The 14,159-nt window shown below is 36.8% G+C and overlaps 1 protein-coding gene across 5 annotated transcripts in view; it reads left to right on the forward strand.

Moving 5' to 3' along the window:
* The window catches only part of LOC140436514 (very long chain fatty acid elongase AAEL008004-like), a 227,647-nt gene that overhangs the window by 196,636 nt on the left and 16,852 nt on the right, over window positions 1-14,159 (forward strand). For all 5 annotated transcript variants that reach the window (XM_072525391.1, XM_072525388.1, XM_072525390.1 and 2 more), the window contains one exon: window positions 3,491-3,573. In XM_072525391.1, coding sequence (XP_072381492.1) covers window positions 3,491-3,573 — 83 coding nt within the window. The remainder of the gene's footprint in view (window positions 1-3,490; window positions 3,574-14,159) is intronic.

Consider the following 14,159-nt stretch of genomic DNA (forward strand, 5'->3'; position numbering starts at 1 on the left):
AAGTACAAAAACAAGTAAACATGGCAAACAGAGTAGCAGTATGTCTCAACAACATAATCTGGAGAAACAAATACCTCACAACGGAAACGAAAACCAGGATATGTAAATCAACAATAAGACCGATAATGACGTACACAGTGGAAACAAGAGCAGATACGGCGAAAACACAAAGACTGTTGGAAACAACAGAAATGAAAGTCTTACGAAAAATAACAAACCAAACTCGTAAGAGACAGAGTAAGAAGTGAGGCTAAAAACCGAAATACAACAGGCATTTTGTCTATTTATAAAGTAGAAAGAAGAAGACATTTTTCTGATTATTACACCATGTTGACGCCTATGACAGATCGAGCAGTTCCGTATGGGTTTCGTATTATTAGCTGTGTTAGGAAAATTTGAACTCTAAGGTTGAGGTGCTGGAAATTTTAAATATAAGTGACGCCACTTTATATAAATTGTGACGTGCAACGTTTTTACTTTGAAAAATGGTATACCTTATTTACTACATACTACGCTAGTATTAAATTCTTCCCTTCACGAGAACTATCGTAGGAAATGATAAACAGGAACACTGCAAATATCCAGGCGTCACACTCGTCACTGTCTGAACTTATTCACTAACTGAACAGCGGCAGAGCCTCGATATCCGGCAATGCCAAGGAAAGATTTACGCTCTTTTCCCATTGACACCATCTCCTCCGTACGAAACTGCACTGGGGGTCCGAATTATCATCAGAGGTCCGAATTTACCGCGGTTCCTCTAATAATATTGTTCATTTATAAAAAAAATTATTTATGTGTACTTTTTCATCTACTTAGGTACCTTTGTGCAATTAGAGATTCTCTCCATTAAAAAAATTTTTTTCCTGTTTCAATCATAGTTCATTATAACATCATATATTGCTAAAACACTAAACATTGCTACAAGTTACTGTCAACACTTATATTCTAATGATGCTGCTCTGAAAAATTTATAATATCTACAAAGCAATCTTCAAATTACTGGAGAACATACTTTACAGCTTTCTTAAGGTCTTCAATTTTTTTCTTTATCTTCTTTTCTTAACTGTCTTCATAATCGATTTATTACAGTTGGCTTACTTTTAAACTTTAAACTTTGGCACACAATATCTGTAGATAATAGATCTAGATATCTTTTTTGTTGGTATGACTACCACATGATCGTGTGTGCGGTCCTTAATCTTATGTGAATTGTGCAGGAATTTACGCAACTTTTACTTATAATAAAATTCATCTATTGACGTACAACTTTTATTGATTTTTAACATATTAATTTTAGTGTTTTATTATACTCTCGCAGGTTAGGTAACAGGGAAGATCTAACTAATAAATAATCTTAAGTTATTTAGCAATAGATTTTTTAATTCAATGTCAAGGCCTGCCTTGACTACTTTTGTACTGATATGTAAATATTTAAAAGTATTGAATATATAATATTGAGTGAGCTGTTTGTACCATTATGCATCATTGCGTTAGTACTAAACGCACTAGCTAGAAGATGCGCATAGATAATAATGTGCAGTTTCTCTTTTCATTGCACCGTCTCCTTTCGAAGGTTGACCATCCAATTGGCAATTGGTATAATGTGAAATCGAGACTCTAAAGATTTTGAATTAGGTTTTGTCGAGATCCATCGGCATAGATCCTTGAGCCAGGAATTCTGTCTTCTTCTTATTGGCTTCTTCCCCTAAATTTTGACTTCGATGATTAACCGAAGTATTTTATATTTATCTCCTCGCATCAGGTGTCGGATGTACAGTAGCTTACATTCATTGATTGTAGCCATCAGCTGCGTGTTCTTCTTCATTCTGTTAAGAACTGTACTTGAGATTCTAATTTTATTGTTGGGGCTTAGACTAGCTCTTTCTCAGGTGTAAGTACAGCATTCCCTTGACAGATTTCATCCATGCCTCAGAAACAAGACCCGACACAGCCACAATGCAAAGGTGTCACTGGAAACGGCAGAGATGAGAAGAATTACAGGAATACGCTGAGAGATCAAAAGAGAAGTGAAGACATTAAAAGAAAATGTAACGTACAGTGTATAAATGAAGACACAAAATAGAAAAAAAGAATGGAATAACCACATAAGCATAATGGAGGAGACCCGTGTCGTCAAAATAGCAAGAGATAAGTCACCAATCGGCAGAAGAAGTATCGTACGACCGCACAAAAGAAGAAGTGACAACCTTCCATAGAGGTATTAATCCGCCAATCTTCTTCTTCTTAAGGTGCCGTGCATTTCTGCGTAGGCGTCCACCGTACATCGTTCATGACATTTTTTTACGTCCCAGACCTCTCCTACCCTCTATCTTCCCTTCGAGTATCAGTTGCTGAAAAGTATATCTTTCTCCTCGTAATATGTGTCCCAAGTATGCAGTCTTCTTACTTTTTACATAACTAAAAAGTTCCCTATCCTGTAAGCCCGCTCTTCTGAGTACTTCCTCATTTCTGACCCTGTCCGTCCATGATATTCTAAGCATTCGACGCAGGCACCACATTTCAAACACTTCAAGTTTGTTAATGGAACTGGCCTTTAACGTCCATGCTTCCATTCCGTACAAGAAAACAGGCCACACGTAACACTTAAGCATCTTGTATCGGAGGTTGAAGTCCAATTTGCGATCAGTCAGAAACTTACGAAGCCTCAAAAAAGCATTTCTGGCTTGTTCAACTCTGCTCTTTATTTCGTTCTCGGGGTCCCAACCCTCGTTCAGCAAACAAGTATTTAAAGTATTTAAATTGCCTGACCTGTTCGATTTCTTCTCCTGTTCTTATGCTAATCCGCCAATGAACAAGCAGAATTTCTTATAAAGAGGAAGAAGAAGAAGAAAACTTCAAGTATTGTTTTATTTCGGCAATAATTGTGAATCTCTAATTCACGAATTTTTTAATTTTAAAAATACCAGGCACCATTTTAATGAAATAATACAGCGATTCACTCAATTTGATTGAGTGACCAGTTGCATTGTTTTCGCAGCATAAGTGTCATATCTTGTTTTAGCAGTTACTTTATACTGTCCCATTATTTGGTTCTCATTAATTTTTACTTATCTCAATGATCATTATGACTTTATTCCAAATTGAATGCAAAAAGATGCATACTGATTCATCTTGCTGCGGAAAATTGGAAGGTTTATTGCTTTTAGTGCTTCATTATTCTCGATAAAAAATTATATTTTCTATTTGTATAACGTATTCATTTCGAAAAGACGACCGAGTTTCATAATCGTGAATAATAATAAAATATAATCATGAACATTTCATATTTATAAAATTTTTCGGTTCAAGAACATTGACATCTAATTAAGTTAAAAATTACTTCACCAGATGGTCTCTTTAAAATCCCGACTTTGTTGGAAAAATAATTTGTATGTTTGCTAATTACCGAATCATATTTTTAAACATATAAATTAAACTTAGTTATTTTTATGACACAGATAAATAACTGGGTTGTTTTTGTTTTCAGATCCTAGGACTGCTGATTGGCCTCTGATGTCAGGTCCATTTCCTACATTAGTGATATGTCTTTCATATGTATATATAGTTAAGGTAACTAAATTTTATCTTGATTTGACAAAAATTTTAAATTTTTTACAGTACTTTACCGTAATTTTATACCATGTCTACCATTTTTTATTAAACGAGAGAAAAAATATAGGATGGATAAAATATAAGAGATACTGTAAATTTTTGTGTAAATGATACCAAGCCAATTATTATGTCATATGCTATATAGGAGGCTCGGAGTAGGACCTACAGTATTGTGCAAATTACATAAATCATTGTGACATTTTTCAATATTCACAGTTGGCAACAATGTCCACACATATAAAACTGACCAAGCATTAAAAACATAACCTTACTTTTCTCTGCCTTTTATTTGGAGGTGTTTTAGGATATTTCCCACTAAGTTTGTGTTGTTTTCGGTAATTTGTTTCGTTTAATTCCATCATGGATATTACGCCTAGGAAGCGTGAAAAGATTATCACGTTAAGTAAACACATTTCTATGTCACAAAGAGAAATCGCAAGAATGTGTGGAGTGAGAGAGGGTACTAAGCAAGATTTTGAAGAGTAAACGAGAAACGGGATCAATGGATGTGAAAAGGTTAGGAAAATGTGGAAGAAAGAGAAAAAACACCAACAGAAGAAAGATTTTTACTTCGAAAGAGCAAATTGGACCCAAGAAAACAAGCCAAGAGCTCGAAAACGAGACAAGATCTAGCAGCATCAGGTGTAGTGATTCATGTCTCAGCTGTTCGGAAAATACTTTTGGAGAATGGTAGAAGGGCAATGCGTCCACAGAAAAAACAGCTTCTAACTGAACGAATGAAGAAACAGTGGCTATTGTAGGCCAAACAATACTCTAATTGGACTGTAGACGACTGGAGAAAAGTCCTATTTACAGATGAAACTCACTTTATGGTTCAGGAACAGCGGTCGGAATTCGTCAGGAAGTCTGACAATGAAAACCTTACACCATCTCATATTGATCAAACCGTAAAACATCCAGTTAAAAAATGTTTTGGGGATGTTTTTCATACACGGCGTACATGACTATGTTGGAACAGCTTTTGGACACAGAACTCTAAAAATGTCACCCCCAAGGAGGAGAGATTTTTCAACAGGGCTCTGCTTCCTGTCACAAGTCATAGCAAATGATGGAGTTTTTTAAAAATACGAAGATTAATGTTTTAGTTTGGCCCGGTAATTCGCCATACCTCAACCACATTATAAAATTATGGGCCATTTGCAAAGCTAGACTGCGCTGTCATTCAGGTTTGGTTTCGAGATGAAAGGAATATCTGGGAACTGTCAAAAGTTTTTAGAATTTATGCCAAAACGGGCCTTCTTCTTGATGTGCCTATCCGTTACGAATGTTGGCGACCATCATGGCAATCTTTATCGTATCTGCAGCAGCACGGGGCAGCTGCACAGATGTTGTATTGAACCAGATTCTGAGGTTCTTTAACCAAGATGTTTTTCGTTTTCCTGGACTTCGTTTTCCAAATATTTTTCCTTGCAGGATGGTTTGAAGTACAGCATATCTGGATTCATTTCGCATAATATACCCGAGGAACTGTAACTTTCGAGATTTGATGGTGGTCAGTATCTCTCGGCTCTCGGTTCTTATTCATTCTTCTGAGGACCTCCACATTTGTTACTCGGTCAGTCCACGGTATCTTAAGCATTCTCCGATATAGCCACATCTCAAATGCTTCCAGTTTTCTGCACATATCTTCGTTCAAGGTCCACGATACAACACCATAAAAAAGGACAGAGAAGACGTAGCATCGCAGCATTCTTACTTTTGTATCAAGAGAGAGGATGTGACTCTTGAAGAAGGCCCCGATCCGATTCAAGGTGGATCTAGCTTTTCCGATCTTCTTCTTATGGTGCCTATCCGTTACGGACGTTGGACACTACATGGCTATTCTAACTTTGTTGACTGCTGCCCTGAAAAGTCCGGTAGTGGTTAAGTTAAACCATTTTCGCAGGTTATGCAGCCAGGATATTCTTCTTCGTCCTGGACCTCTTTTCCCATGCACTTTACCTTGAAGTATGGTCCGAAGTAGGTTGTATCGTTGTTCATTGCGCGTTATATGGCCCAGGTATTCTAGTTTGCGACGTTTTATGGTTATGACTAGTTCGCGCTCTTTACCCATTCTATGTAGTACTTCTTCGTTGGTAACTCTGTCTATCCATGAAATCCTCAATATGCGTCTATAGCACCACATCTCAAATGCTTCGAGTCTCTTCAGTGATGCTTCAGTTAAGGTCCATGACTCCACGCCATATAAAAGAATGGAGAATACGTAGCATTTTAGTAAAGGAACTTTTATTGTCAATTTTATATCGTGGCTGTTAAAGATTTTTTTCATTTTGACGAAAGCTGATCTTGCCTTCTCGATCCTTATCTTAATTTCCGTCGATTGGTCCCACTGTTCATTTGAGTTTGCACCCAGATAACAAAAGTTGGTGATTTTTTTCCGATGCGTGTTCTAATCTCCTGGTTGTTGGTCCATTCTTATGGTGCCGAGATAGTTGTAATGCGTCACTCTTTCTACAGGGGATTGGTTGACGTAGAGTTGACCTTCTGTTATCCTTTTTTTGCTTATTATCATGAGCTTTGTCTTCTTAACGTTTATATTGAGTCCATATTGTTGACTGTAATACGTGATTTTGTTCATAAGAACTTGTAGGTCTTCTAAGTTGTCCGCAAATACTATGGTGTCATCTGCATATCTGATGTTGTTTAGCCGGTAACAGTTTAGTAGAATACCTTTTTCAGTTTGGTGCAAAGCTTCGTTAAATATTGTTTCAGAGTACAGATTGAAGATTCTTCTTCTTAAAGTTCCATCTCCTATCGGAGGTTGGATATCATAACGGCTATGGTCACTTTGTTGGCTGCTGCTCTGAAAAGTTGTAGTGAACTACAGTTAAACCATTCTCTAAGGTTCTTCAGCCAGGAGATGCGTCTTCTTCCTATGCTTCTTCTTCCTTGGATCCTTCCTTGCATAATAATTCTCAGCAGCTCATATTTTTTTCCTCTGGTTATGTGACCCAAATATTCTAGTTTTCTTCTTTTTATGCTGTTCATAATTTCTAACTCCTTATTTAGACTTCCTAGTACCTCAGCATTGGTAATCCTTTGAACCCACTGAATTTTTAATATTCTTCTGTAACACCACATTTCGAACGCTTCTATTTTTCTTATGTGTTGTTTCTTCAATGTCCAAGCTTCCATTCCGTATAGTAAGATAGAAAATATGTAACATCTTAGAGCCCTCAATCTGAGACACAACTGAAGTAAGTTGCATGGTAATCTGTTGGTAAGCATTGTCTTCATTTTCACAAATGATTGCCTTGCAGTTTAAATTCGGACTTTGATTTCTCTGCTTTGGTCATTTTTGTCATCAACCCAGGTTCCCAGATATTTATATGTCTCTACTTTTTCTATTTGGGTTTGCTCTATCATTAATTTTTCATTTCCATGTTGCGTTTTTGAGACAATCATAAATTTAGTTTTTCTCTTATTTATTTTTAGTCCGTATCTAATGCAATAGTCGTTACTTCTATTTACCAATTCTTGTAGCGATTCCAGGGTATCTGCTATTATAACGGTGTCATCAGCGAATCTTATGTTATTTACTATTCTTCCGTTTACAGAGATTCCATGACCCAGATCCGCTATCACTTCCTGGAATATGGCTTCACTGTACACGTTAAACAGTAATGGTGACAGAACACAGCCCTGTCTTACTCCTCTCTTTATATCTATATTTTCGGACTTTTGTTCTTCTATCTTTATATTGGCCTTTTGATTCCAATACAGATTAATAATGATTCGTAAGGCTCGTCTGTCTATATCTTTGTTTCTCAGTACTTCTATTAGTTTTTCATGTCGGACCCTGTCGAATGCCTTCTCGAAGTCGATGAAACAGGAATAAATATCTAGGTTCATATCTAAGCATCTTTGAGAGAGGACATTAAAAGCAAACAATGCCTCTCTCGTTCCCAGTCCCTTGCGGAACCCAAACTGAGTATCATCCATATCATCTTCTAGTTTTCTATATAATCTTCCATGAATCACCTTTAGAAATATTTTGAGGGTATGGCTTATTAGTGATATTGTCCTATAGTCTGAACAATCTTTGGCATATACTGTTTTTAGTATTGCTACAAAGGTGGACCAACCATTCCTGTGGGATTTTTCCAGTTTTATATACTTCATTAAATAGATCCAGAAGTACAGGTAGAGTTTCATCGTCTAGACATTTCAGTAGTTCCGCAGGTATTTCGTCTGGACCTACAGTTTTTCCATTTTTTGCGTTTCGTATTGCTTGTTCGATTTCCTCTATTATGATCTCTGGCCCCGTTTCGCTGTCGATTTCTTCCGGTTCTTGTCGATTATCCTCAAACAGATCTGTTATGTATGTCTTCCATTTTTTTAATTTCTCTTTAATTTCTATAATGATTTTTCCATATGCGTCTTTCAGAAGGGCATCTTTCTTTTTTCTCAGTGTATTTGTCTTTTCCTTTATTTTCTTATGCATGTTAAAGCTATCATACTGTTTAGCATATGCCTCTATTTCACTGCATTGATTGAAGATTAGAGGAGACAAAATACAGCCTTGCCTCACTCCACGCATGATTTTCACATAGTCAGTGTGTTCACCTTCAACTCTGAGATTTGCTGTCTGATTCCAGTAAAGATTTCTAATTATTGTCAGATCTTGGTTGTTAATTCCTGTTTCTTTTAGTATTTGCATTATCTTGGCCTTCTGTACTCGATCAAACGCTTTCTCGTAATTAACCAGACATGCGTTGACGTCACAGTTGACGTCTCTGCATCTCTGGAATAAGACTTGTACTGAGAACAAAGCCTCTTTAGTACCAACAGCATTTGTGAACCCGAAATGGTTGGGGGAAATTTGACTTTCACACAGCTTGTAGATTCTCTTATAATTTATCTTTAGGAACAATTTTAGGAGATGACTCATGAGGCTTATAGTACGGTAATCTTCGCATTTTTTTGGCTCCTGGTTTTTTTTTGAAGTGCAATAAACTCAGATTTCAGCCATTCTGTAGGTATTTCTCCAGAGTTGTATATGTTGTTGAATGAATGAATATGTTTTTGTTATTGAAACGGGTAAAAGTAGTAATTGCAGCCAAAATGAGACATATTTCCTACTAAATGATGTAATTTTACCTTTATAGTTTTGTCAAAATATAATTTTGTTCTAGAGAAACTGTTTTTTCATTATTTTAGAAACGGCCTATGATTTCACTAATTCGCCCAGTGCTCTATTTTTGAGTCGTTGGCACAGATTTATTATTGCCGGTCCATTGTGTCACCCGGTATGATTTGGATGGAGCCTGCGATTATCTGGTCTTCGGTACGTCGGGCTGAACAGCTATTCCAGGTCTCTTTGCTATCCTCTAAAACCAGCAGGGTATAGAGTCGGAGCCTATCCTACTGTCGTCCTATACATCTAGTCCCTTAATAAAATTGTGGCCTCACATTTTAGAAGCTTCCTTCAAGTTATAGCTTTTATTTTGATCGAACCATGGTGTTTAAAGTAGGAAACATTGAAAATAGCTGGTTATTTAATTAAATAATGAAGTAAAAGATATATATGGTTGAAAATAAAAAAAAACACGTGGCATAACTCATAAATTGCTATCAATTCAGAAAAAAACTCACTTACCTTTTGAATACTGTGTGGCAGAAAGTTGAAAGGCATCGTGTGTGGTCAAAGTGTCTGTGTCGCGATGCTGTAGACGCGTTCAACGAGGAGAAGCGGCATCTTCGACGCTAGGTGTGATCATCTCCAGCTCGGGTTAACTACCGTGTTCGGCCCGGTTCTATCAATATAGACCAACCCTATTACTTAGGTAGTTAAGTGATATTTCGGGCGAAAGACCGTAATAAATTAAAGCTTTTGTATTGGGTATGCATATTTATTTTAAAATGCAATAAATTAGATAAAAGCTTCAAATAGTTGATTCTTATAAGCTTTTTGTGCGTTCGAGGTTAAAATTAATAGTTTCCCGAAAACGTGTGGGGATTTAGACAAGTGGTGTCTCAGAACTTGACAAACATAATATGAATAAGCCAATTTTCACGTGAGAATTTAAAGAGATAATAAAGATATATAACGAAAAATATTTAACATAAAATATTTATATAAATAGGATCATATAATAAAATAAAATACTATAAGGTCATATTATAATAGAGTAATAAGAATATTAAAAAGAAAATATATAAGTAGACACTAAATACTTTTCCAAACACAAGGTCTTACTGGACACTGCGAGACATTAGTGGTTTCTCCTTCATCGACATATATACGACATCTAGAGTTATTTACCAATCCAAGTAGATGTAGACGCTATCTAAGTCTACGCTGACTGACCACCCAAGAGCATCTCCTACGATTAAGTAGAGGATGTTGTGTTGTGAGCCTCTTGGAACGCCCGCTACATGGAGGCGCTCCACCTCTAGCCCATGAGTCCTACAACCTTAGTGAAAGAAGTTCTTTGAAATTACTCTGGTTAGTACTGAAAGGCACTCCAATCACAATTTCATTTTTTAGAGGCAGAGTGGATTAGCCCCAACTTGCAAGTTCACCTTGTTGGTCAACGCAGCTGCAGCTAGGACCTTTTTTGATTCCAGAACAAGCTTTCCAATTTTGCTTTTTTCATGTCCATTCATATATTCTTCTTCTTCTCGTAGCACTACAACCCGGGGTGGGTTTTGGCTGACTGCACAACTTGCTTCCATCTTGAACGGTCGTCCATAATAGTTGGGTCAGTGGGTAGCCCCATGGTTCTTAGATTTGACCATATATTGTCTCTCTATCGCATTCGTGGACGTACTAAGGGCCTTCTTTCTGTGGGGGCTTCCTCCCATATTAGCTTGGCAAGGCGGTTATTATGGAGTCTATGGACATGATCTTACACGTTGGGATTTAATCTCATTCGGTATTGGTTACTATTAATGTCGTGATAAGGCCCAAAGATTCTTCTGAGGATTTTCCTCTCAAAACATCTGAGTTTTCTTTCAGTTTCTTTGGTCAGGGTCCACGTCTCACACCCATACATGAGCACCGGAGTAGATAGACTACAGGTCTTTGAGCTCATCCCCTAAATCGCAACCCCTAAAATCGCAACCCCCGGTCGTAAGTTCCAAACGGCTTAACGTAGGATGACGTACGAGGGCTCGTTGGAAAGGGGATGAAAAATGGGGTTGAACGCAGTATGTGCCGTGCGCATCGGAGCATGCCAAAAGGTCATTACGTCATATCTTTGTTTCTATTGGTCCGATCGTGACGTACGACGGCTCGTTGGAACGGGGAGGAGACGGGGAGAGAAAAAACAAAGATGGCAGCATTGCCAAATGGGCGCTAAAACGTATCTTCGTTGCTATTGGCCTGATTTTGACGTATGAGGTGTCAAATAAAAGCGTTGGTGACACAGAAGCCATGTCAACGTTCAGTATGAACATTATTCTTCTTCTTCTTTTCCGTACAGTGCCTAAGAGAACGTGACAGTCGACGCAGAACGTGAAATGTCACATGACATTCGACGTAGAACGTGACATTCGACGCAGAACGTGAAATGTTGCGTGAAATGACGTGACATTCGACGCAAGATTCGACAATTAATGCTAATAATAAATGATAGGGTGTCAAAGAGCAAAGACGCTTTGTCACATAAATGTCACGTTCTGCGTCGAATGTCACATAAATGTCACATCCTGCGTCGAATGTAACATAAATGTCACGTTCTGCATCGAATGTCACGTCATTTCACGATCTACGTCGAATGTCACGTCCTGCGTCGAATGTCTTGTGACATTTCACGTCCTGCGTCGAATGTCACGTTCATTATAATATAATGAAAATATTATAAGCTCCAGTATAAATATACATTTGAAAACTCCAGGGGCACAAATCTATGATTAACTTTATAGTCACTAATAGAAAAATCCACCCAAAGCAGATTCTAGATATCCGAACTTAAAACTCAGCAGACGCAGGGAGTGAACACAAACTAGTACTATCAAAAATAAGAATGAAAATAACACCAAAACATTTTCCACAGGAAATCACCGAGGAAAAATTCAATGTAGAATCACTGTGGAACGACTCTACAAGAGAAATGTACCAAATGTACCAAAGGAGGAGGAGGAGGAACAAAAGAAACAACAACAATACACCATGGTTCAGAAAAGAAATAAAAGAAAAATGTAAAGAGAAACGGGAGGCCTCTACCAAGTACAAAATATAATAATCCAGAATCCCGAGACACCTACAGAAGAATACGAAATGAAACAAAGCCGTTGGTAAGAAGAACAAAAAATGAACACTGCGAACAGTTTCCAAAAAGGATGGAAAGCGATTTCTACGGTACAAAAAAACAAATATGGAGATTCATAAGAAACCAACGGAAAGAAATGGCAGAATTGAATGAATATAATAACATGCCAGCAAACGAATGGGAAAGATACCTGACGGAACTGTTTAAAGGAAAGGAAAATAATAATCCACACAATAACGTACCTGAATTAAGACACGAAATAGAAATCAGTATTCAGTTGGTAGATATAGCCATAGAGTCACTCAAAAATAGAAAGTCACCAGGTCCAGACGGAATAACCAACGAGCTTCGAAAACACGGAGGAGAAAGTATAATCCTCGAGATAACAAAACTTATACAAAAACTAATATTGCACTACAAGATACCTACCAGACGCATGGGAAAACAGCATAATGATACCAACATTCAAGAAAGGAGATAAACAAGACCCTAACAATTATAGATTTATAAATCTCCTGAACACCGCAGTTAAGCTTACCACAAAAGTTCTAACCAACAACTTTATCACATGAACAAGGATTCAGATCCGGAAGATCCTGCGTAGACACCGTATTTGTACTAAGACAAATCATAGAAAAGGCTAACGAGTACAATAAACCAGCATATCTTTTTATTTTATAGATCTGACAAAGGCTTTCGATTGCATCCAAGTTGAAGACGTCTTATACCTACTGTATAAAAGAAACATTCCAAACAATATTATACAAACCATCGAAAATATCTACCTCCATAATCGAATATCGGCAAAGATAGATGGAAAACTAACACAGTGTATGTGACTCGTTAAGCCCACTTCTCTTTAAGTACGTAGAGGTCATGGTTACAGAATAGGGAACAAAGAAATCCAAATATTATGTTAAGCAGAGGACGTCGCATTAATCGCCAAGAGAGAAGACGAGCTCCAAAGGTTAACACATCTTCAATACAACAGTAAAGAAATACAATATGATAATAGCAGCAGAAAAAACCAAATGTATGACAACATCTAAGTACCCACTACGATGTAAAATCGAAATTGATGGGAAAATAATAAAGCAGGAAGCAAGGTTTAAACATCTGGGAATAGATATATCTAGTTACTGAGATGTTGAAGAAAAAGTAAGACAACAAAGCTTAAAAGCAAGTAAAGCGGCGGGATCTCTTAATGACACAATCTGGAAGAACAAACACCTAAGACAAGACACAAAAGCAAGAATCTATAAAGCAGCAATTAGACCTATATTAACATACACGGCGGAGACAAGACCTGACATATCTAAAAAGAGACGACTACTAGAAACAACAGAGATGAAAATACTCCGGGGAAAAGTCTGTTGGATAGGGAGAGAAGCGAAAACATAAGAAGAGCATGCAATATGGAAGACATAAATGAATGGGTGACAAAACGGAAACAGGAGTGGAACGAACACTACTCGAATGACACTAGAATGGCAGAGGATAGGATAGTAAGAATAGCACGAGATATGTCACCAAATGGACGAAGAAGTATTGGCAGAGAAGGAAAAGATGGTGCGATAATTTAAACAATTTAAAAGGCTAATGTTGAAGAAGAAACGGGCTTTAAAACCTACATACAAGAAGGAAGAAGATAAAAATATTTTTGTAAGATTATACCTTTAATTTCTCTGCACCTTCTACCGATTTATATGTTTATTAAAAATGATATTGTTGACTGTATTATTGGGAAAAACCCAATCGTTGACTTTTCTGAGAATATCGTACTCAATAGGGGTTCCAATAAATCTAGATTTAAAAACGATAAAAATAGCTAATTAGTTAAAAAAGGATCCCTTTGAATTCAATTTTTAATGGACTGTTTTATATTTATGTTTACCGACCAGGTGTTTCGTGTAGCAGGTATTTTCTTATTTACTATTGACGTCAATGGAAGAGATAAAGATTCATTAATAAATATACCAGAGGATAAAAATATTTTAAATAAATTATTGCTATCATAGTCATTTGTAATAGTATGGGTTTAAGGTGAAGGACGTCATAAGAAGTATAGTTTTATGAAGAAAACGATTAGCATTCCAAATAAGTAATTGATATCAGAATCAATCAAAATCAAGACAAAAAAAAATTAAGGTGTTGTAAAAATATATAATAAATATATAATCTTAAAAAATTGGAAACGTTTAAAATTGTTCACATCTACTAACAAGAGAACAACCTTACACACCATGCTGAACACGGATGGCAAACTGCTTGAATTGACCGAAGACAAATTGAAAGAATGAGAAAACT

Source organism: Diabrotica undecimpunctata, chromosome 3 (assembly GCF_040954645.1).
Source record: "Diabrotica undecimpunctata isolate CICGRU chromosome 3, icDiaUnde3, whole genome shotgun sequence".
Taxonomy (NCBI): domain Eukaryota; kingdom Metazoa; phylum Arthropoda; class Insecta; order Coleoptera; family Chrysomelidae; genus Diabrotica; species Diabrotica undecimpunctata.